The 25,127-nt window shown below is 45.6% G+C and overlaps 1 protein-coding gene across 1 annotated transcript in view; it reads left to right on the forward strand.

Annotated features, from left to right (window-relative positions):
* Window positions 1-25,127, forward strand: part of TNFRSF9 (TNF receptor superfamily member 9) — a 36,546-nt gene that overhangs the window by 9,557 nt on the left and 1,862 nt on the right. Inside the window, exons 2-7 of the mRNA XM_063943563.1 lie at window positions 13,870-14,038; window positions 16,424-16,531; window positions 20,443-20,583; window positions 21,595-21,661; window positions 23,524-23,657; window positions 24,958-25,104. Of these exons, the coding sequence (XP_063799633.1) occupies window positions 13,921-14,038; window positions 16,424-16,531; window positions 20,443-20,583; window positions 21,595-21,661; window positions 23,524-23,657; window positions 24,958-25,104 (715 nt within the window). The 5' untranslated portion in view covers window positions 13,870-13,920. The remainder of the gene's footprint in view (window positions 1-13,869; window positions 14,039-16,423; window positions 16,532-20,442; window positions 20,584-21,594; window positions 21,662-23,523; window positions 23,658-24,957; window positions 25,105-25,127) is intronic.

Raw genomic sequence — 25,127 nt, forward strand, 5'->3', positions numbered from 1 at the left:
TTGAAGGGCGGATTATGTCTGCCCAACTTCGATGCCCCCCGGTCTTAATGAGAGACAAAGGGAAACCCGAGACAGGGTGATAACAAGAGGCCCTCTAACTAAACAACCAGGCCAGAGGCTAAGCAAACTCAAAACTATAATATGTGCGGAGAAACCGCCAGGGAAAAGGACAACCAAAATATCCACTTGTCCAATTCTCCTACCCGGCACCGCCGAGTACCAGAGAGGACTTGTGGAAGCGGAACCCTCCGCAAATGCTCCAAACACAAAATATAAAAGGTAAAGCGGCTGAGCCGCAACACACGGCAGAGCCGCAACTCACGAACACCACTGGATATAAAACGGTAATCAGTCAGGACTCCAGGGAACCAAACGACCTCTTGGGATGAGATGACAACTCCCGAATACCGGACTTCTGAGGACTGGAATGACCGGATACAGCAGGACTGGAAACAGACTCTCAGCAAACAAAGGCAGCATGCAGGAAGCTATTACCGGCGTCTGTGAGAAGCCCTGGGAGTGTATTTAACAAGGAGTCCTCCAATCAGCTGCTAAAGGCTGATTAGAATAAATGCCGTGCAGCTGCCTTGCTGCACGGCCAGAGAGCAGGTGAATATCTTAATTTCCTAAAGCCTAGCAACGGGGAACGCGGTCCGCCAGTGGCGTCCCCGTTGCTAGGGTCCGTGCGGCTCAGCGCGCCCGGCGTCTAGCGTTGCTAGGGAGCCGGCGGCTGTACGTGCACGGCGTCTCTAGTTGCTAGGCGCCGGGCCGCGCAGACCATCAAGTGGACCCCGGCGCCTAACAGTACCCCCCCCCTTGAGGAGGGGTCAAGGAACCCCTAAAGCCAGATTTCTGAGGAAATTCCCGAAAAAATGCCCTCTTGAGCCTCGGGGCAAGAAGATCCTTATCCAGGACCCAAGACCTTTCCTCCGGACCATAGCCTTTCCAGTGAACCAGAAAATACAGCCGATCCCGGGACAATTTGGAATCGAGAACCTTCTCTACCAAGAACTCCTGTTGTCCCTGTACATCCACTGGAGATCTACCCTGAGAGATCTTCCGAGGAAATCTACTGGAAGAAACGTATTGTTTCAACAGGGAACAATGAAACGTAGTTCCAATCCTGAGAGATCTTGGTAAACGTAACCGAAAGGCAACTGGGTTGACTCTTTTAATAATAAGAAATGGCCCAATAAATTTGGGTCCCAGTCTAGCCGAGGATTGTCGAAGCCTGATGTTGCGAGTCGACAACCACACCCTATCTCCCACCTTAAAAGTGCAAGGACGTCGGAGCCTGTCAGAAAATTTCTTCTCTCGAAAGGCCGCTTTTCTGAGAGCAAGGTGCACCTTTTTCCAAATGGCTCTGAGATGGGAGGTTAAGGTAAGCGAGGAGACTGAGGAATGATGAAAAAAAGAATTAGCTCTGGGGTGAAAACCAAAAACTGAAAAGAATGGAGACTCTTTAGTGGAGGAATGACAAGAATTATTGTAAGCAAATTCAGCCAACGGAAGAAACTCGGACCAATCATTCTGGAGTTTGGCTGAATACAAGCGCAAATATTGTTTCAATGATTGGTTAACTCGTTCGGTTTGCCCGTTGGATTGTGGGTGGTAACCGGATGTTAACGACAATTTAATCTTCAATGAGGCACAATAACATTTCCAGAATTGTGCGATGAATTGTGGACCCCGATCAGAAACAATATCAGTAGGCAACCCATGAAGCCTGAATACATGGCGGAGAAACAAAACTGCCAACCCTTGGGCAGAAGGCAATCGGGGAAGAGCAATAAAATGAGCCATTTTACTAAAACGGTCCACTACCACCCATATGACTCGGAATCCGGCTGAAAGGGGAAGGTCAACCACAAAATCCATGGAAATATGAGACCACGGCCTGAGAGGAACATTTAAGGGCATAAGTTGCCCGATGGGCAAGGAACGGGGAACCTTATGCTGTGCACAAACCTGACATGAATAAACAAATTCCTTGACGTCTTTAGAAAGACCAGGCCACCATACTGAGCGAGAGACTAACTCCAATGTCTTAGAGACTCCTGGATGCCCTGAAATTTTGTTATCATGGAATTCCGTTAAAACAGTAGCTCTCAAAAACTCAGGGACATAAAGACGACCAGCAGGAGTAATTCTAGGAGCTTGGTGTTGAAGCTGTTTTAACTGGGTAAATAAATCTTGTGTGAGGCCCGCCCAGATGACCGAAGATGGAAGTATGGGGGTAACAGGATTGTTATTGTGAACCGGAAGAAAGCTACGTGACAGGGCATCAGCCTTAGTATTCTTGGACCCAGGCCTGAAAGGGATTATAAATTTGAAACGCGTAAAAAATAATGCCCAACGTGCCTGCCGGGCATTAAGCCGCTTAGCCGATTCAATGTATTGCAGGTTCTTATGGTCAGTCAATACCGAAATAGTATGTTTTGCTCCCTCCAGCCAATGCCTCCACTCCTCGAAAGCCCACTTTACCGCCAGTAACTCCCGATTACCAACGCAGTGGCAAACGCAGGATTTGCATGGGGGGGTTTCCAGAACTGGGCGGAGCCAATCACGGGGGTGGGGACTGAGGTGACCCAGTATATGCTGGGTCCGTAAAACTAGTGTGTCTGTGTGTGTGTGTGTGTGTGTGTATATATATATATATATATATATATATATCTACACATATATATATATATATATATACATATATCTACACACATATATATATATATATATAATATACACATACATATATATATATACACATACATATACACGGGTGGTCTTCAGTATGCCGGCGGTCGGGCTCCCGGCGACCAGCATACCGGCGCCGGGAGCCTGACCGCCGGCATACCGACACTTATTCTCCCTCGTGGGGGTCCACGACCCCCCTGGAGGGAGAATAGAATAGTGTGGCGCGCGTAGCGTGGCGAGCACAGCGAGCCCGCAAGGGGCTCATTTGCGCTCGCCACACTGTTGGTAAGCCGGCGGCCGGCCTCCCGGCGCCGGTATGCTGGTCGCCGGGAGATCGTAGTGAACCCATATACACATATACATAGCATATTAAACATGCATACATATATATATATATATATATATATATATATATACACACACACATACAGTACACATATATATATACACATGTGTATATATATATATATCATATGTGTGTGTGTGTGTGTGTGTGTGTGTGTGTGTGTGTGTGTGTTTATATGTATGTATGTATGTATATACATGTGTATATATGTAGGCACATGGATATATATGTACTATAATTAAAATAAAGTAAACTTTTATTGCACTTGCAAGTGCCACTAGGAAGACAGCAGGCTGCAGAGGACGCTAGACAGTCATTAATAATACTCATGCAGCTTAAAAAAAAAAAAAAAAAAAATTTTTTTTTTTTTTTAGTGGAGGGGGGTTTCTGGGTACTCGGAAACCCCCCCTGGGTGCGCCACTGCAACGTCATAGTTGGATTCAGTGGAGGAGAATTTCCTGGACATAAAGGCACAAGGATGTAACTCCAGAGACTCCGGATCCTTTTGAGAAAGGATAGCCCCCACTCCAACCTCCGAGGCATCAACCTCCACCACAAAGGGCAATTCCGGATTAGGATGTCTGAGGACTGGAGCCGAGACAAAGGCTTGTTTCAAGGCCCGGAAGGACAACTCAGCTTCACGCGACCAGTTGGTAGGATCCGCTCCTTTCTTAGTCAGAGCTACAATGGGAGCAACCAGGTCAGAAAAAGAATGAATGAACCTCCTATAATAATTCGCAAACCCTAAAAAGCGCTGAATTGCTTTTAAATTGGTGGGTTGCACCCAACTAAGGATGGCCTGGAGTTTCTTTGGTTCCATGGAAAATCCCTGAGGGGAAATTATGTACCCTAAAAAAGATACTTCCGTGACATGAAACTCACACTTCTCCAGCTTGGCATATAAATGATTCTCACGTAACTTTTGAAGAACCAGACGCACCTGGGTAACATGTTGTTCCATTGATTCAGAAAAAATCAGGATGTCGTCTAAGTAAACGACCACGAATTTCCCTAGGAAGTCACGGAGCACATCGTTAATGAGGTCTTGAAAAACTGCCGGAGCATTGGACAGGCCGAACGGCATCACCAGGTATTCGTAGTGACCCGACTGAGTACTGAAGGCCGTTTTCCACTCATCTCCAGATTTAATTCGGATGAGGTTGTACGCTCCTCTAAGGTCAATTTTATAAAAAATCACAGCAGAACGTAACTGATCAAAGAGTACAGAAATCAATGGCAAAGGATAGGTGTTTTTAACTGAGATCTTATTCAGGGCTCTAAAATCAATGCAAGGTCTAAGCGAGCCATCCTTTTTCTCCACAAAGAAGAAGCCTGCACTTAAAGGAGATTTTGATGGTCTAATAAATCCTTTCTCAAGGCTCTCCTTTACATAATCATTCATAGCCGCAGTTTGTGGCCCGGATAATGCATATAATCTTCCCTTTGGCAATGCGGCACCAGGATTTAACTCAATAGCACAATCATAAGGCCGATGGGGAGGCAGAATGTCCGCATTGCCTTTGGAGAAAACATCAGCAAACTCCTGGTATTCCACCGGAATGAGTTCTGGAATGATAGCTGCTACTCTGACTGGAAACGTGATACATTCCTTATCACAAAAAGTACCCCAATGTGAAATCTCCCCCGACCGCCAATCAATGGTGGGATTATGAAAGGCCAGCCAAGGGTGACCCAGAACAACTGGAACTGCTGGGCAATGTGTAAGAAAGAACTCGATTTTCTCGGAATGTAGAGCTCCTACTGTAAGTAGTACAGGGGGTGTACGGAGCGAAATAATCCCATTAGACAGCGGACTCCCATCTAAGCCATGCATGGTGACACACCTACCAAAAGGTAACTGAGGAATGCCTAAGGCCTTAGCCCAAGTTAAATCCATAAAGTTTCCTGCAGCTCCACTGTCAACAAAAGCCGACACCGAAGAACTGAGGCTGCCAAAGGAAACTTTAACTGGGACTAAAAGGGAGTTATTCGAGGAGATAAGCTGCAGACCTAGGTGAACCCCCTCACAATTCACCTGGTCAAAGCGTTTCCCGACTTGTTCGGACAATTACGAGCAAAATGTCCCTTACCCCCACAGTACAGACAAAGACCAGAATTTTGCCTTCTGGCTCTTTCTTCAGGAGACAGCCGGGAGAGACCCATCTGCATGGGCTCCTCTACGTCTTCTGGAATGGAATATACACACGGACTTGACCTTACAGGTGCTCCTTTTTCAGCCCTCCGCTCTCTGAGACGACGATCAATCTTAATAGAAAGCTCCATGAGTTTATCGAGAGTCTCAGGAGCGGGGTACTGAAGGAGACTGTCTTTTATAGACTCTGATAAGCCGAGGCGAAACTGACTGCGCAGGGCTGGGTCATTCCAGCCACAGTCGTTCGACCAATGGCGAAACTCCGTACAATAAACCTCCGCAGGATTTCTACCCTGTCTGAGAGCGCGCAACTGACTTTCAGCGGACGCCTCTCTATCAGGGTCATCATACAAGAGCCCTAAAGACTCAAAAAAAGCGTCAACTGACAACAATGCCGGATCCTCTGTTCTTAAACCAAATGCCCAGGTCTGAGGATCCCCCTGGAGCAAAGAAATAATAAACCCGACCCGCTGAGATTCAGTACCCGAGGAAGTCGGTCTTAAACGAAAATAAAGTTTACAGGATTCTTTAAAATTAAAAAACTCTTTTCTATCACCAGAAAAACGGTCAGGCAAATGCATCTTTGGTTCAGGGACTACCCTTGGGGAAGCTCGCAAAAGATCTTCCTGCGACTTCACCCGAAGAGAAAGATCCTGAACCATCTGAGCAAGTTCTTGAATCTGGCTGACTAAGAGCTGACCAGGATTTGGCCCTAAACCTGTTGGATTCATAAGGCCGATAAACTCTCACAAAACTGAATGAGAAAAAATTAAACCCCGTTTAATTTTAAGTTTTGGTATGGCCGGTAATAATGTTATGATTCCAGCACTCTGGTCAGAGGAGATCTTATGGCAAGGACCGGAGCACTGGAACGGAATGCTGGGGAAGGGAGCAGGACAGGAAAATAGCCCCTGGCGCCCTAACTCTATAAAAATAGGAAGTTAAACCCACCGATACTAGCACGCATGCACAGTAGAACGATGAGATGAAGTGAAGCCGCTTCGGATATCGGAACATTACAGAGCCAGAATGTTCTCCTGACTCGCTTCTTTGATAATGGACCACTTACACTCTGAGGGTCTCCTATTTAAAAAAACATGCTGCCCCTTCAACCCCCCTCCCTCTGGACTGTTACTGTTAACCCTTCCATAAGCCAGAGAAGGTATTGAGTGTCAGCTCATACTGGGCTTCCCGGCTACTATCTGTTATGATTCCAGCACTCTGGTCAGAGGAGATCTTATGGCAAGGACCGGAGCACTGGAATGGAATGCTGGGGAAGGGAGCAGGACAGGAAAATAGCCCCTGGCGCCCTAACTCTGTTGTCTCACCCGTGTTGTCAGAAATCCCCTGCGAGACTATGGTTTCTTGAGCCCTTGGCAGCCGCGTTTGAAGGGCGGATTATGTCTGCCTAACTTCGATGCCCCCCGGTCTTAATGAGAGACAAAGGGAAACCCGAGACAGGGTGATAACAAGAGTCCCTCTAACTAAACAACCAGGCCAGAGGCTAAGCAAACTCAAAACTATAATATGTGCGGAGAAACCGCCAGGGAAAAGGACAACCAAAATATCCACTTGTCCAATTCTCCTACCCGGCACCGCCGAGTACCAGAGAGGACTTGTGGAAGCAGAACCCTCCGCAAATGCTCCAAACACAAAATATAAAAGGTAAAGCGGCTGAGCCGCAACACACGGCAGAGCCGCAACTCACGAACACCACTGGATATAAAACGGTGATCAGTCAGGACTCCAGGGAACCAAACGACCTCTTGGGATGAGATGACAACTCCCGAATACCGGACTTCTGAGGACTGGAATGACCGGATACAGCAGGACTGGAAACAGACTCTCAGCAAACAAAGGCAACATGCAGGAAGCTATTACCGGCGTCTGTGAGAAGCCCTGGGAGTGTATTTAACAAGGAGTCCTCCAATCAGCTGCTAAAGGCTGATTAGAATAAATGCCGTGCAGCTGCCTTGCTGCACGGCCAGAGAGCAGGTGAATATCTTAATTTCCTAAAGCCTAGCAACGGGGAACGCGGTCCGCCAGTGGCGTCCCCGTTGCTAGGGTCCGTGCGGCTCAGCGCGCCCGGCGTCTAGCGTTGCTAGGGAGCCGGCGGCTGTACGTGCACGGCGTCTCTAGTTGCTAGGCGCCGGGCCGCGCAGACCATCAAGCGGACCCCGGCGCCTAACACTATCTCAGGGGCGAATGGCCTTATCTCCTTCTCCTTTGAAGCTCTGGCCATGGTTCTAGTATAAACAAATGGCTAGTTCTGAAAGGACACAGAGCAGGAAGGACTTAACACCTCTCTGGCCCTAGCTATGGTTCTGGGGTAATTAAACTAAATTTCATTTCACACCTAAACAGTCAGTGTGTCTTTGAGATCTGTGGCTACAATGAAATGCCAGCAGATCAATCAAGCTTCAACCATTTAACATGCAAAGACAGTTATCACACACTGGTACATTGATACATCGATACATCGATCAGGACTTCTGTATTACCTCTAGACTTTGCATCTCATCCACCTCCCACCATATTGCCTGCAACACCCCCAATGTGTCTCTGTACTCTGACTGTCTCAGGGGTGTGTGGTGACCTGGGTCTACCTGGTGGGTGCCAAGGCGCGTTTTTCCCAGCCTCTCTATGAAGCAGGTCTGATAGGGGCGCAAGGCGTCAGACAGCTGACTCTGCTGCACCTCTGTCAGCTCCTCTCCATACTGGGCATCTGTCAGGGTACCCCCTGACGCAGCCGTCAGATCTAACAGTGGGTCCGATTCCTGGTCCTCTTCTGGGAGGCTGCAAACTGCCAGCATGCAGGTGTTCCTGCTTTGGTAGGCCTTGAGCATATTGATGTGATATACCCTGTGTCTCTTCCTGCCCTCATCTCTGGCAATTACATAGTTCACATCATGTGCGCACTGCAGTAGCGTGTACGGACCTTCCCATGCGGCTTGCAGTTTGTTCTGCCTCATTGGAAAAGGCACCAGAACCTTCTGCCCCACTTCAAATTTGCGCTCCCGGGCGTTCCTGGCATATCAGCGCTTCTGCCTGGTTTGGGCAGCTTTAAGATGGCTTTGGGCCATCCCTATCAGATGTGGCAAAGTTTCCTTAAACAGCATAAGGCTGACCACAACGAGTATGATTGAAATCATATCAAGTATTGCTCTAAATACTTTGTGTCCCTCTCCCCCTGGTACTTGTGAGGCTGCAGGGTTATTTGTAGCACAGGTGAGGGGAGTTTCCTCAGCACTACATTCACCTTCCCAAAACACATTGGGGGTCATTCCGAGTTGTTCGCTCGGTAAATTTCTTCGCATCGCAGCGATTTTCCGCTTAGTGCGCATGCGCAATGTCCGCACTGCGACTGCGCCAAGTAAATTTGCTATGCAGTTAGGAATTTTACTCACGGTTTTTTCTTCGTTCTGATGATCGTAATGTGATTGACAGGAAGTGGGTGTTTCTGGGCGGAAACTGGCCGTTTTATGGGTGTGTGCGGAAAAAACGCTACCGTTTCTGGGAAAAACGCGAGAGTGGCTGGAGAAACGGAGGAGTGTCTGGGCGAACGCGGGGTGTGTTTGTGACGTCAAACCAGGAACGACAAGCACTGAACTGATCGCATTGGCAGAGTAAGTTTCGAGCTACTCAGAAACTGCACAGAGAAGTCTTTTCGCAATATTGCGAATCTTTCGTTCGCAATTTTGATAAGCTAAGATTCACTCCCAGTAGGCGGCGGCTTAGCGTGTGCAAAGCTGCTAAAAGCAGCTTGCGAGCGAACAACTCGGAATGACCACCCATGTGCACTGCAGGGGAGGCAGATTTAACATGTGCAGAGAGAGTTAGATTTGGGTGGGTTATTTTATTTCTGTGCAGGGTAAATACTGGCTGCTTTATTTTTACACTGCAAATTAGATTGCAGATTGAACTCACCCCACCCAAATCTAACTCTATCTGCACATGTTATATCTGCCTCCCCTGCAGTGCACATGGTTTTGCCCAATTGCTAACTAAATTCCTGCTGCGATCAACTTGGAATTACCCCCACTAACTATCGGGATCCCATGGTACCTGGGAAGGAATGTGGTTATCTGAGCACGTTGACAACATAGCATTTATCAAATCAGGCACATTCCTATCATTCTTCACATGTTTACCCCTTTCTGGGCGGGCATCCTGGTACCCGAGGGGAAGAGAGGTCAGCAGGAATCCTAGCAACAGAACATTCCTTATTGTCAGTCCCATACTCTGCCCGCATCCCACCCAGATCTGTCCCTTTTGTGCAATCATTGTCCCCTGGCCCCATGTCACGACCCAACGTCAATGGAAGAACAGGGTTAACATCTAGCACAGTAACATGAATGACATCACCAGCAGTGCACCTACCACTATTAGGTGATGGTAACTCGTTCCCGACTAAATTAGGGCTTCCGTTTAACTCCACATAGGGACAAGAATTAACAATGATACCTGTCTCCTTCTCACCTTCCCCTATCTCTATCACCTTAACAGTTGCAACATCATCACAGATCATCTCAGGAGCTTCACACAGAATCACAACATTGCAATGTTCAGCATTGTTACATACTACCTGAGGTGCATCATACGGTTCAGCAGGGTTAGAGACAGTGGTGACAACATTTGCAGATACATGTGGAGTTAGTAAAGGTCCCAAGTCAGTAGTCCCACACACAGTTGTGTAAATAATGTCAGTCAGTCTGACCTCTCTCTCAGACACAGGGGGAGATGTACTAAGCCTGAAAAGTGATAAATATCACTGTGATAAAGCACCAGCCAATCGGCTCCTAACTGCCATGTCACAGGTTGTGTTTGAAAAATGACAGTTAGGAGCCGATTGGCTGGTGCTTTATCACAGTGATATTTATCACTTTTCAAGCTTAGTACATCTGGCCCATAGTCTCTTCCACAATCAGGTCCTCCTGAAAATCAGCCTCTGCCAGCAACAAATCTTGGGCATCTGGTGGGAGCATGCTGCTCACCTCCTCATCTTCTCCCAGCAGTTTAAACTGGGCCTTGTGATGTGATGTCTCAGGAGCAGGCTCCACAACGATGTTAACAGGAAGGGGTACCTTTTCCTCGTGGGGCACCCCTGCAGGCTGGACCTTTGTTTCTAAAGCTGGTAACGGAAGCTGTTGTAGGCGATGCCTTTCAGCATCTACCCGGCGGCACTGATCCTTCCAAAATGGGGTAGCAAGCTTTCCCCAATCATAGGCCTCTTGCTGCGCTAATTGAAAACAGTCCGCCAGTTCTCTCAGCAGTATCCCAAGACTTGCATCGGAACCCCAGCTGCGAAACGCTGCACGATACTGGCTGAAGGCGTTGCTTTCATCGTCCTGTGCATAGGTGAGCTGCGTGATCATCTCCCTGCGGGAATTGTTGCAGCAGGAGATACCTTGCAGCTGACATTCATTGGTTAGTTCCTCTGTACTCATCCTGGCAAACAGGTCATCTTCATCTGGGTCAGCATACCCCCATTGCTCTTCTGACGCTGTCTCGGATGGGTGCCCGGCAGCCTCCCTGGCTGCCACACTTTCTGCCTTCTCCCTGGAACTGGCAGAGGTGTCAGACCTCTGTCGGGCATCCGTTGTAAAGTCCAGGGTCAGCTGGTTCTGTGAAACACAGCTGGCAATTCACTTGGCCTCCGTCTGCTTCCAGCACGGGGAATTGGTCACAACGCGATCGATGTAGGTTTGCGTTTCTGGCCACAGGCTGCCAGTTGAGTTCAGTTAACTCCATCTGAAACTTGCGTTCTGCCTCCTTTTCTGCAGCAGCCGCCTCTCTGTCCAGAGCAGATTCACGTTCCGCAGCCGCCATTTCCAAAGCAGCTTTCTCTCTCTCTCTCCAGAGTAGCTTTCTCTCTCTCCAGAGTAGCTTTCTCCCGTGCGTTAAACTGCTTTATCAGCTGCAGCACCAACGCAGTGTCCGGCACCTTCACATACTTAAGAACTGTTTGTAGATACAAATCCAAGGCAGAGCTGTCACTGGAAGCATTGGAGATGTCTGATCCGCGACGTGCTGTCCTCACAACCTTTGGTGTCTGCTGCTCCTTTTCCTCTGCTCTGGAACCCGATTGATTCCCAACCTCAGACCTGGAATCCAATTGATTCCCCCCAGCAATTTGCTGCTGGTCCGCATCTCTGAGCGTTTGATCATCTGTTCCTTGGTAAGCTCTACACGACTGATACCAGAGTCCACATCACGATCCAACTTTACACTATTAATTTCCGCAGAAAGTAAAAGTCCAGTACGAAATCCACCTCCTGCTACCTCAGTAGCCACAGCCGATGAATTCTCACGTACAAGTCCGCCATCATGATGCTCTGTATCATCCTGCACTGAGTCGCAGATCGATCTCCTCTCAATCCGTGCCTCTTTGTGCTGTTCTTTATAAGTAGCTGCCATTCCTCTGCAGTTACTTCTCCAAAATAAAATAACAGGGATGGGGAACAGAAATTGCTTTTACTGTGTGACTTTTACTACTATAAGCTTTGAGTTCTAGTATCTGGTGAATTGCATTCACTTAAGTGTTCCAAATAAAAACAAAAATTACTTTTTGAAATATCCCACCGCTGGCCACCAGTTTGTCACGATCCTAGGCACGGCGATTCCCCAGATACGCCAATCTGCGAATCCCTGCCACGTGACACCTTTACTGGATACCTGAGCACGTGTGTTTATTTCACACAAAATCACTGCCACCAGCCAAAGTACAAACGTTTAGGGTATGACCCAAGGCAAACTTATGGCTTTTGCCTGCACCTAGAATTATTAATATTTTGGTAACGCCTCTTTCAGAGAGTTGGGTTGGATACACAACAGAAACCAGATCTAAAATTAGTTTATTTAATTCAAGTAAAACACTTCAAAGCTTATGTTACAGAAAAAAGAAAGTTACAAGAGTATAATGATAAAAAAGTCAAAGTCACAACAGAAAGACAACTTCATGAAAATAAAAATAGGAAGTTAAACCCACCGATACTAGCACGCATGCACAGTAGAACGATGAGATGAAGTGAAGCCGCTTCGGATATCGGAACATTACAGAGCCAGAATGTTCTCCTGACTCGCTTCTTTGATAATGGACCACTTACACTCTGAGGGTCTCCTATTTAAAAAAACATGCTGCCCCTTCAACCCCACTCCCTCTGGACTGTTACTGTTAACCCTTCCATAAGCCAGAGAAGGTATTGAGTGTCAGCTCATACTGGGCTTCCCGGCTACTATCTCAGGGGCGAATGGCCTTATCTCCTTCTCCTTTGAAGCTCTGGCCATGGTTCTAGTATAAACAAATGGCTAGTTCTGAGAGGACACAGAGCAGGAAGGACTTAACACCTCTCTGGCCCTAGCTGTGGTTCTGGGGTAATTAAACTAAATTTCATTTCACACCTAAACAGTCAGTGTGTCTTTGAGATCTGTGGCTACAATGAAATGCCAGCAGATCAATCAAGCTTCAACCATTTAACATGCAAAGACAGTTATCACACACTGGTACATTGATACATCGATCAGAATATTGATATTACATACATTGATATTAACAGGGCTATTTCTACTTGAAATAGCCTGGATCATGACACCTCCCCCTGTAAGATCAGCATGGGAGCAGTGGCAAATCAGGCTGAAGTCTTATTTGACCTTTTGACACAGGATTTATACATAACCACACACAGGGCATTTGCAGACATTGATCAATACAATATTATTTGCAGTTATGCACGTTCTGGCGTCAGAATAGCGTCCAATCATGACAATCAGGCTGTCATGTTGATGGGCCTATTTTTATCTGGGACCTGGAGCTGTAGCTACATCCGCCCCATTGTTAATCTGGTCCTGTATAGAGGCCTCTCTGGAGCTGATGAGGATTATTTTCCGCCCAGTAACGAAAATACTAATGTAGCCAGACAAATGAACGTGAGCCGAGTGATGTGAAACTTCAGAAATCGACCACAAATGTGTATCACGAATGAGGGCCACCATCTGGGCGATATATTCAAAGTCAATTGAAAATAAACTGTACTCCATGCACTTTTACAGTATGTACTAACATTGTGATTAGCATTTCCCATGCCTTTTCTGTTAACCTTTAAAATCTGTGACTTACCCTGTATAAACAGCACATTGTGATGTCATCACATATACCTGCAGACGTGCGATGTCAGGGTTTATTTATTTGAGGCATGTTGTAAACCCAGAGTTAGATATGAGTTGGTTATATTGTTTCTGTGCAGGGTAAATACTGGCTGCTTTATTTTACACTGCATTTTAGATTGCAGATTGAACACACCCCACCCAAATCTAACTCTCTCTGCACATGTTACATCTCTCCCCCCCCCCCCCCCCCCCCTGCAGTGCACATGGTTTTGCCCAACTACTAACAAATTTGCTGCTACTATCAGGTCTGAATCAGGCCCAGAGTTTCATATTCTGTGTACATTGAACCATGTGAAAGGAAAAGGTGTCACTGTCTCAGTCACGCTCTAAAAAATCTGTATAAAGGAATATTCCGTGTTTAGCAATTTTGGCTATGGGAGACTCATCCTGTATTACACTGCTGCCACGGTATATCATTTTACACTGTATCGGATTACTCCAATGAAGTGTTACTGACCTATGCAGATCTTTTCTTTGTCACAGCATAAATTATCCATTTCCCCCTGTTTTACAGGTTATCATCGTCTGGGAGATAGAAACATACCAGCACCTGTAATTGCACAGGATGGAGACAGCGAGGTGGAACTTACTGGCCTGTCTCCTCTTCTTCCTACAAGATGTCACGGCTCAAGACCACAGCTGCAATACTGAACAAGATGGCTGCTGCAAGATATGTAACCCAGGTAATAGCAGTCTGTAATGTCTATATATGGTTAGCAGTTCAGTTTGTAATATGTGTGTGTGTGTGTGTGTGTGTGTGTGTGTGTGTGTGTGTGTGTGTGTGTGTGTGTGTGTATGTATGTATATATACAGTACCAGTCAAAAGTTTGTACACACTTTCTCATTCATTTGAGAGGGCACCGGAGCGAATATCCAACGAGGGGTGGGTGCCGGTCCTATGTACTGTATATATATATATATATATATATATATATATTGTTAACAGTTCACTAACGGTGGTTTTATTTTTAAAGATTTTATTTATTTTCTTTTAAGCTTTTTTAGGGAAAATCAGAATTGCACTGACCCCTTTTACTAGAATGAATTCCATGTGTTACAAGTGTACAATTATTCTGCACGGCCCAAAAGTTTCCCCATTGAAAGTAACAGCTGGCGCATCAAAGGCGAATTCCAATTGAAATTGTTTTTAGGGGGAGGGGGAGGGGGAGCGGGCCTTCACTACGACTGTACATTTGGGCTGATTCAGGTTGAATCGCAAAACGCCATCCAACCTTAAATATTACAAAAAAGGATGCAGGCGCAGCGACCGTCCTGCACGTGCACCCGCATTTTCTGTCAATCAGGCAGATGCGTTTGCGGGTCGGGGAGACTGCAACGCTCAGTTTCCTAGGCGGAGACGGAGCGTTAAAGGGGCGTGGCCTTAAAACTGGGGGCGTGATGACGCGAACGGGGCGTGGCGGGGGCGTGATCAGGGCGGCTGTGTGACATCACATGCAGCTGCCACGATCAGAAAGGTGGCAGCGGGTCTCCTGGGCCGGCAGGAGGCTACCCTAATTTCTACGATGAAGCAGAAATTTCGATGTGATCACAATTTCTGCTTCATCAAGGGGGGGGGGGGGGGAGGTCAGCATGAATTAGCAGAATTTGCAATCCTTACTGAATCGGGCTCATTGTGCTTTTAATGTGGACTCTCCAACTGCTGAACATCATGTAACCATGGTGGTCATTCCGAGTTGATCGCAGCCAGCAACATTTTGCTGCTGCTGCGATCAACTAGTCCACGCCTATAGGGGAGTGTATTTTAGCTTAGCAAGGCTGCGATCGCATGTGCAGCCCTGCTAAGCTAAAAAAAATTCAAGCAGAAGTAGACCAACCCTATACCTACTTACCCTGTGCCAAGTTCTCTGCGATGCTGGGGCCGGCTTTGACGTCAGACATCCGCCCTCCGTTCTTCTGGACACGCCTGCGTTTTCAAATCCACTCCCCGAAAACGGCTGGAAACGCTGCGGTGACGCCCAGGTACGCCTTCTTCCTGTCGATCTTCTTTGCGGTCGGTTCTGCAACCGCTTCCTTTGGTAGACGCGATGTAATCCGGCGACCCCTGTCGCTGGGCAACGTCGCGCACGCGCACTGCGGCCGCCGTGCCTGCGCATTCTAAACCCATTCGCACCGCAGCGCATAACCGCTGCGTGCGAACGGGTCGGAATGACCCCCCATGTCATCTACATCAAGTATTGCTTTTAGGCGTGGGAGAGAAAGTATAGGCGTCAGAGAGACTCCAGACAAACCTGCTCTGAGAGGTGTTCCTGGAGATGAGGAATCTCCGTATAATATAGCAGGTGCAGTTTCCTTCAAGAAAATCAGTTCAAAAACATGTTCAGAACTTAGGTATTGAATGATCAATTCCTACAAGACTCCTATTGTAAATCCCAATTGGTGGAGGCCGTAGCTGACCACATTTCCTTCAGTGGTAAAGGTACCACGCCAAAGATTACACTGTCGGAAGCTCACAACTGTGTGCTATGGGGGAAAGGCATTCAGCTAGGGACTTTCCTTAAAAAACAGAAATCTGAACTCCGTGACGCACTCCTGAACATCCGGGACTTAGAGAGACGAAGCATAAATCTTCCCTTTCACCTGACGTCTTAGTGGAAATTCAGCGCCAGGGCATCTATAAATCGCTTACTTTGAAACATAGATACATATTCCCTATACTTACAAAGGAAATGGCCCACAAACGGGTAAAGTACTCTGTATAGGACAGTATATATTCCCTATACTGCAATGTGTTTGTTGATAGGCTGATGCCCCTTATTGTGCCAGCTTTCAATGCGTTTTCAAGAGTAGACACCTTCTCTGCTCAGTCCTTGATGATGCATATCACCGTCATTCATGGCCCTATCTGTGTGGAGCTTGTATATTCTTTCCGTGGTATCCCCCAGCTACTCCGCTCTCCTCCCACAATCCAAAAATATATGGTTAGGTTATTGCCTACTGACAAAAATGAACCCTAGTGTGTATGAGTGTGTACATGTGGCAGAGAATGTAGACTGCGCTGTGTATGTTCTTATCATCTAATAACAATGTAAATATCCTCCAATCTGCAGGCTATTTCCTTATTGGACAATGTGGGAAATGTAAAGTGTGTCCCTTAAAGAGTTACATGGACCTTCCAAATGTAACGCCGAGCTGCAAGCTATGTGAGAGGTGTGAAGGTAAGTCAGGGGGGACTTTGGGTTCAGCTAGGATGAAAATGTAACGTGATACTTACTGTTTATATTAACACGGGACAGTGGGAGGCGGCGAAGTCATTGGTAGATAAGTGGCCTGGGGCCCCCGATTTAGAGTCAGACACACTTTGGGAGGATATGCAGACAGAACAGATGCAGATGTTTGGTTTTAGTCTTTGTTTAGGTTTGAATACTTTATAACTTTGGTTTAGTGGTTGTACAGGGGTGACAGCAGGAAATTTTCACATGGGGCACATAAGGGGGAGGGGAGGGGGGAGAGGGGTATGAGACCACCCTACAAGTCAGCTGTCTCAGCTTGGAGGGGTGATGCAAAGCAGTATAATAATAGCTGCAAATTTGAAACTCTTCCTGGAACTTACACCACAAAAGTAAATAATAATGATGATAATAATAATAATATCATCATCATCCTCAAACTTGTGGATTTGACGATACACGAATTCATTCTGCAATAAACATTGTACCATTGAGTAATAGTTGTATTGCGGTAACTAAAGTTCACATAGGGTTACGCTATACTGTCGTAAATCAGAGAAGAATCGGCTATTACGAAAGAGGAAGCAAATGGTGCTTTGGAAATTTTATATGTAGAAAGTTCTCAGAGTTTCCCCATATGTAATTGTACTACTACATAATGTACTCTTTATAAACAACATTATATAATTTTACATATCCTTATTTAGTTCCTTAATGACTTCACTGACAACAAACCAGTTCATTTTAGAAAGTGAAAATATACTAGTTGCGGAAGTTCTGAGACATAATAATGGACTATGGTGTCCCACAAAGTCCTAAGAGGACCAACAATAATAAGTGTTTAGAATTTGTAGGCTTCGAATATGACTCACCCACCACTCGCAGCCGTTACACTCAGGCATTACCCCAACCGCCATTTATTAACAACATAACTGTCATCATCGCGCCCGCACTTAGATTCCTTACAAGTAGTGTGGTCATGACGTTGGTGTTCTGCAGATTTTTTTACTAATACAAAGTACCCGTCAACTACCACCAAGGGACTATTCGAGGAGGGAATTCCTTCCACAGTTGCCCTTTGGTTCCGATCACAGTATGTTTGCTTTAAAAATCAGTAGCTTGCCCATAAGGCTGTAGGTCTAAAAATTCAGAATATCAGAAATAGAAATTAAGTTTTCATTTCAAGAATAACTTCAAAGCTTATAATTGCAAAAAAAAAGATTTAGAAAGATTTTTTATGATTATTAAAAGTACACACAGATTACAGACAATTTCAAATAATATTAAAAGGATTAAAACAAAGTTCACATGTCAATTTGGAAATCGATAGAATTTGGGGCATCCTAGCTGTGTGGCTACCTTGCGAGAATGAATACACTGATTCAGCTACAACACACATTTGTATCCTTCCAGTAAATTGCTCCTTGACATGCACCCACCTTTGGGATTTAACCCTTTCAATACCAGAATTAACTGTTTGTGGCCAGTGTGTCTGAAGGTGCTTATAACCCAGAATTTCTGTGTCAGATAAGCAGGGGCTACAAAGAATTCACCACATAGTTTGACAGGAGAACAGTATGTCTAGTTCAGCCATATGGCAGGAAACCTATAGAAGTCATTAATCTGCAGAGACACATAACTGTCCTCTCTTGAAGAGGGGAACATCCTCAGATCAGTACTTCCCCTTGTCTTCAAAAGATTTTGTCCTCTGTACAGTCTGATTGTCTCCAGAAAGACTTTTTGTAAATGAAGGTGTCCTCTACACTTGATCTCACGATGTGAAGAGCAAACATACACTTATTTACAACCAGGCAGATCTGACATTTATTTATTATTTATTACCAGTTATTTATATAGCGCACACATATTCCTCAGCGCTTTACAGAAAGTATTTTGGCCATTCACATCAGTCCCTGCCCAAGTGGAGCTTACAATCTATATTCCCTATCACATGTACACACACACACACACACACACACACACACATTCACACTAGGTTTAATTTAGTTGGGATCCAATTAACCTACCAGTATATTTTTGGATTGTGGGAGGAAACCGGAGTACCCGGAGGAAACCCATGGGGAGAATATACAAACGCCACACAGTTAGGGCCGTGGTGGGAATTGCCACGATTACACCATCCGTACTGCCCCAACATCAGAAATTGTGGGGCCCGTGACTGACAAAATAGACAGGGCCCCTCCCACCCAAAAAAAAAAAAAGATTCTGCCGCACCTCTCCACCCCTATGTGATGTTATACAGTGTGACGAAACATATAGTGGAGCATTGCGGACATACAGGAATTGTTCACAGAGAGATGATACGCAGGGAAAGCTTGTTTTAAGAAGTCCTCCCTGTTTAACAGCCTGCTGTTGTTTCACAGCCTTGCACAGCTCTCCTAATACTGGCGGTAGGAGCCAGAGGTGGGACCCCCGTCTCTGTAAGGGCCCGGGACACCAGTCCCCACAGTCCCCCCCCCCCTGAAGGCTATCCTGATACCAGGTGACTTGTGACTTATAACAGACACTGGCTAGTTCATTACTGGCTTGAAATTTGTCAAACGGACATTTTTCGTATAGAATATACTGTACATGAATAAGTTATAAATGGGAAATTTTAATTTTCATGATCCCTACGTCACAATAACAAAGTGGGAAGTCTTAGTTTTAAAATGTATAGTGTAGTGATAGGAAAATGTATTGCAGGTTATGCCTTTTGCATATAATGCTCTTAGACGCATTAACAAAAATCAGAACATTGAAGCGCTACCACTAAACAATATCTGATTACGCAAATTGTATATAGGTATAAAAAACACACATTAGACTGCTGCCTTTCTATGTAGAAGCCTGGATCTCCTCTATTATGTACACCCTATAAATATGGAGAAAAGAGATAGGCGCTGTCTAGTATAATTATTTATTTAGTAAAAGAACTATATAAGGTGCTATATAAGAGTTCACCTTATAAAAATGTGTACCTTGAACAAAAAGGAAAATGATAAATAACAATTAACACACAACATAAAATGTATAAAAACTTCTCATACAGTCCCCAGGATACACCTCATCATAGTGTCAGTCTGTGGACACAAGTTAGTTGCTAATTGATGGTCATTTGCATGCAGAATATTAGTAATTAGGGAAGAGTCAGCTCCTAAAGAATGAATTAGTATAGAACAGTCATAGTGTTAGTCTTGTGTCTAGCAGCTGCATAGTAGAGAATAGGGATGGCCATCGACCATCGATGATTCAAATTCATCGATGGTTTATGGCCAATGTTAAATACTTTAGCCCCTGTTGGTGGTCCTGCAAATCGGAAGCTCTTGAACCCCCTTGCCAGCTGAAGGTGCTGAGTATTAGGATGAACAGACAAAAAACAGGGTGACACCAGGAAGGGGGCAAAACATGGTGGAAGGACAGGGGGACAAGTGAGGGACAGGGGGAGAGAGTAGTGGGGGAAAAGTCCACAGAATAGCTAGCGACCCAGCAAATGATGGGTCCAAAACCCCCTTCTAGGGCCAGTCTAATGGCCGAATAACGTATGGCTATCCCCTCTTTAAACTGCCTTGTGGCCTTCCCTACAGAGAGCACACCACAGGGCAAAAGTGATTAGGGCTTAAAATGAGAGGTACTTACACTGTATAATATCCTCGTTTGTGAGGCCAGTGTCCAAGTCCTAAATCTATTTTAGGACTTGAACTAACATGCATTAGTTCAGCGCATACAATCACTGTCGCTCAACTCTGCAAATCTTTATACTTAAGTCTTGTATAAATTTATTGCCAAGACGTACTGGGCTGAAGCTTTTAGAAACATCCTCAAATGTCTGTAAAATGAAATAGAATATAATGCTGTTGTACAATATCCTTTCACCATATTTATTTTCTATTTTAAAGGAATACGCCGGTATAAAAAGGCGTGCACAACTACCAGCAACGCTGTATGTGAGTGTATCCCAGGGAAGAGGTGTGCCAACGCACAGTGCACACGTTGTGAGAATAACCCGTGCCCAGCTGGTCAGCAGCCTAATGCAGGAAGTAAGACCACCTTGTGATTACTGTGTTCTAAGGATAGTAGACATAGGGGGAGGGGCTATGCACCTGTAGTAATCTAAAAAGTAAAGTGAAATTAAACTATTGAAGAACTATTGTTATGGCTGAAATACAGCACTTGCAAAGGATATACTGTATTTAATTTCACTTTATTTTTTATATTGCGGCTGGAGCTGCATATACTACGGGGGGGGGGGCTATGCACCTGTAGTATGTGCAGCCTCAGCTGCAATCTAAAGAGTAAAATGAAATTAAACTATTGAAGAACTAATAATATGGCTGAAATACAGCGCTTACAAAGGCTGCTTACAACAATTCGGCTTACTTAAAGCAGTTTAGAATAGATTGTCTAGGGAAGATGTATCATTTATTGCAAATATATTGCCACATGTAGTGGAGATCACTCTCCAGGGATTTTAGCATAAGGAAGCCCAGAGGATTTATTGCTAGTGCTATCTAATGATGGCATCAAATATTGGGCACATTTTTACAGAGCTTGATGCATATTGACAGGTTGCAGACCCTGTGGGAACTATGGGGAGATCTGCTAAGTCCCTATTCATGCATATGGGGAAACTTTGGAGATGGATTTAGTGCTTATTTCTGTTTGATACAGATATTCTGGCCATAGAATTCAAGATTGTCAGGATGATCTGACCAAATGTTAGAGGGGCTTAGATCCAATAATAGCCGTGCCCCCATGCACTGACTGATGTATGGACACAATGTAAAGTTCACTTCATGGAATCTGAAGAATGATGGTCAGGAAAATCAAACGGGTTCGAAAATGAAATGACGTATTTTAGCCATAATGCAACAGAAAATCAGTGACCATAATTTGGAAACAAATCAATTCTAATTATAAGTTGCAAGAAAAATAACAGGGTAGAGACATCCAGAAGAAGTATCTGAACATTGTGTTACAGGTAAAATTTTATATGAAGACAAGCACTGTAATTCTTCCTTATACAAAATATTTCCCTGTGTCTGGTACAGAATGCGTGACCTGTCCGTCTGGCACATTCAACCCTGGTACTGAAGGCATCTGCAAACCATGGAGAAAGTAAGTACTGATCTTGCACCAGTATCAGTTATAGATGTTTCCTAGCTAAGGGTCTAATTCAACATGGATCGCAAAAGCAAAATCTTTCTCTAAAGGGCAAAACCATGCTGCACTGCAGGTGGGGCAGATGTAACATGTGCAGAGAGAGTTAGGGTTGGGTGGGGTTTGTTCAAACTAAAATTTAAATTGCAGTGTAAAAATAAAGCAGCCAGTATTTACCCTGCACAGAAACAATATAACCCACCCAAATCTAACTCTCTCTGCACATGTTACATCTGCCCCACCTGCAGTGTGCTTCTTTGGTTTGCTAACAATCCTGAATAACCCCCTAAATCCACAGTTGATAGAGGGGAAGTAAACATTCAGACAATAACATGTCCAGCCACAAAATTATTTTGTTACAATATTGTTCTCCTCGCGGGTGGCCACTGTCATTACTGTCCACCGTGTCTCAAGGGATGAACGCAGGATCCTCTCCCACCCACTGCGTGGACCATACGGTTGACTGAAAACGGACTTACATTTTTTTTCCATGAAAAATGATACTCTCCTCTCTGGGGGTCTCTGGTGGTCTCAGCGGCTCCATGTGGTCTTAGCTAAAGCATATGTAGGAAAGCTACTGGCTATATTTACTAAACCGCTTATTTTCAGCGGATTGGAGAAAATTGGCAGCTTTAAAAGCCCTGCGGCTTTTGGGAACGCTGCCCAGAAAATGGTGGCACACATCGACTCCTGCCGGATTGTGCGTGTGACATAAAATGCAAATGCTGTAAACAATAATAATGTATTTTCCAAAATTCTGTCTTCTATCTCTTTTGTCTTATACTCATCATTAATTTAGATCTCCAAATTTGCTGCTTGCTCAAGCCTCAAAGTTGTTACTTAATGTTGAGATTACGGAGATGGCATATGTGTAGGTGCCACCATTTTTGTTCTAGGACCCTGCCACTCCCCGTTAATTGATCAACTTGTGCAAAAATAGACTGACGGTCACCACGGTCATCCAACAGCATCAGTCCAGCAGAGGGGGGCTCTTTTTACATGTTCGTAAATTCTACATATTGGGGGTCATTCCGAGTTGATCGCTAGCTGACGTTGTTCGCCGCGCAGCGATCAGGCTAAAAATCAACATTTCTGCGCATGCGTATGCTCCGCAATGCGCACGCGTGACGTACGGGTATAAAGCCCGTTGTGTTTGTGCACATGTTCTAGCGAAGTTTTCAGTCGCACTGACGGCCGCAAGAAGATTGACAGGAAGGGGGCGCTTCTGGGTGTCAACTGACCGTTTTCAGGGAGTGTTTGCAAAAACGCAAGCATGTCTGAAAAAATGCAGGCGTGGCTGGGCGTTCGCTGGGCGGGTGTATGACGTCAAATCTGGACAGGAATAGGCTGAAGTGATCACAAGCGCTGAGTAGGTTCAGAGCTACTCAGAAACTGCACAAACTGTTTTTGCAGAGCTCGGCTGCACATGCGTTCACACTTCTGCTAAACTAAAATAATCTCCCCAGTGGGCGGCGGCATAGCGTTTGCACGGCTGCTAAAACTAGCCAGCGAGCGATCAACTCGGAATGAGGGCCTTTGATCCCAATGGGAAAACAGAGAGAGCACTGTAAGGGACAGCAGATGTATTAAGCCAAGAAGTGATAAAGCAGTGATAAGTGCAAGGTGATAACGCACCAGCCAATCAGCTCCTAACTGTCAATTTACATATTTGAGCTGATTGGCTGGTGTGTCATCACCTTGCACTTATCACTGCTTTATCACTTCTCCAGGCTTAATACATCTGCTGTCCTGATAGTAAACCATGTGAATGTTTGTTATCCATTTGCTGCAAATAGCTAATTTTACTTCTGTATGCACAGCTGCACAGCCCTCAGCACTGACGTTTCGGTTAATGGAACCCATACATCGGATGTGGTTTGTGGTAATCTCGTTGCCAGAGTCACTGAGAGAGTAGTTACATCAGCATCAGCATCAACAGTCACCCTCACAGCACGTAAGTCCATTTAGTATCTACCTGCCAGAGTGACAGAAAATAGGGACAATAGTATAATAATATGGGTATATGACCCTTGCTGAATATACACAGTCAAGTCACATTATTATGACCACCTCCTACAGGTGACGTCGGCAGCGCGTAGCCCATGAAGTACGTCACGTGACATGCGCTGGCTTGGTGGGTATATATACGGTGTGTTATAGGCCGTCTGCACACATTTTACTGGTTGCGGTCATGGGAAAAAGGGGCGAGTTACAAAAAAGGGATGATTATCGGCTTTTCAGGCCAACGGTGGCAGTATGACCCAGCACAGGGTGTGACCTGACCGCGTGCCGCTTTGGTGAAGGTGTTTCCTGACTGGATAAATGGCACCATGGCGAATAACAGATGTGGAAACTGCACAGCACCATGTGCCAGTGAACGTCGACTACGAAGGTGCGTGAGGGCCGACCGACACGCTACAGCAGAGCATCTCACCGTCACAATGTACCTGGGGGCTACCAGACGTGTATCTAAAATTACAGTTCTGCACATCTAGCTGCTGTCCGCGCTGCACACGGCGGTTACTCTGGCTATTAGCTGGTGGTCATGATAATGTGACCGTGTGTAAGTCAACAAAGATGTATTTTCCATATGATAGCACACCCAGCACACATTTATCCAATCATAGCAATCTTAATGTAGATGACTATTTAGAGATTGTCTCTAGAGAGCAGCTGGAAACCCTCCATAACCAATCAGAACAATTAATGATGATCCTGCATCTCATTGGCACCGAGCAGAACTTTGACACTAACGGTCCAATCAGCAACTCTAATGGGCCCTACACATTTGAAGATCCGCCGCCGAGCTGTCCGACGGTGGATACGGCTGACGGGCGACCCGGCGGTGGGGGTGGGGGGCAGTGACGGGGGGAGTGAAGCTTCTTAACTCCGCCTGTCACCCGGCTCCATAGAACGGCAGGCAAATATGGACGAGATCGTCCATTTTGGCCTGCATGCACAGCCGACGGGGCACCAGCGATGAACGAGCGTGGGGCCGCGCATCGTTCATCGCTGATGCCTCCACACTGCACGATATGAACGCTATCTCGTTCATTAATGAACGAGATCGTTCATATCTTGCAGTCAAATCGCCCAGTGTGTAGGGCCTATGAGACATTTTGAATCCTCTCCACTTTTATGTGAAATGACGAAGAATGCGATAAAAGTTGAAATGAAGAGCATGAATGTTCAGCATAAAATCTATATGATGTGTTATGTACTAATGTATTTGTTTGATCACAATATTACTTTAGATACTCCAGAGGACAAATCGGCACCACGTCTGAGCATTACTATCATCATCGTTGCGATCTCTTGCCTAATTGCCTTGTGCCTCATACTGTTTGGCTTATTCTTCACTGTGAAAGTTCTGGAAAGATTGAAAAATAATTTCAAGAAAAGTAAGTTGTTGTTTTCTCAGGCT

Source organism: Pseudophryne corroboree, chromosome 10, assembly GCF_028390025.1.
Source record: "Pseudophryne corroboree isolate aPseCor3 chromosome 10, aPseCor3.hap2, whole genome shotgun sequence".
In the NCBI taxonomy this organism is placed as follows: Eukaryota; Metazoa; Chordata; class Amphibia; order Anura; family Myobatrachidae; genus Pseudophryne; species Pseudophryne corroboree.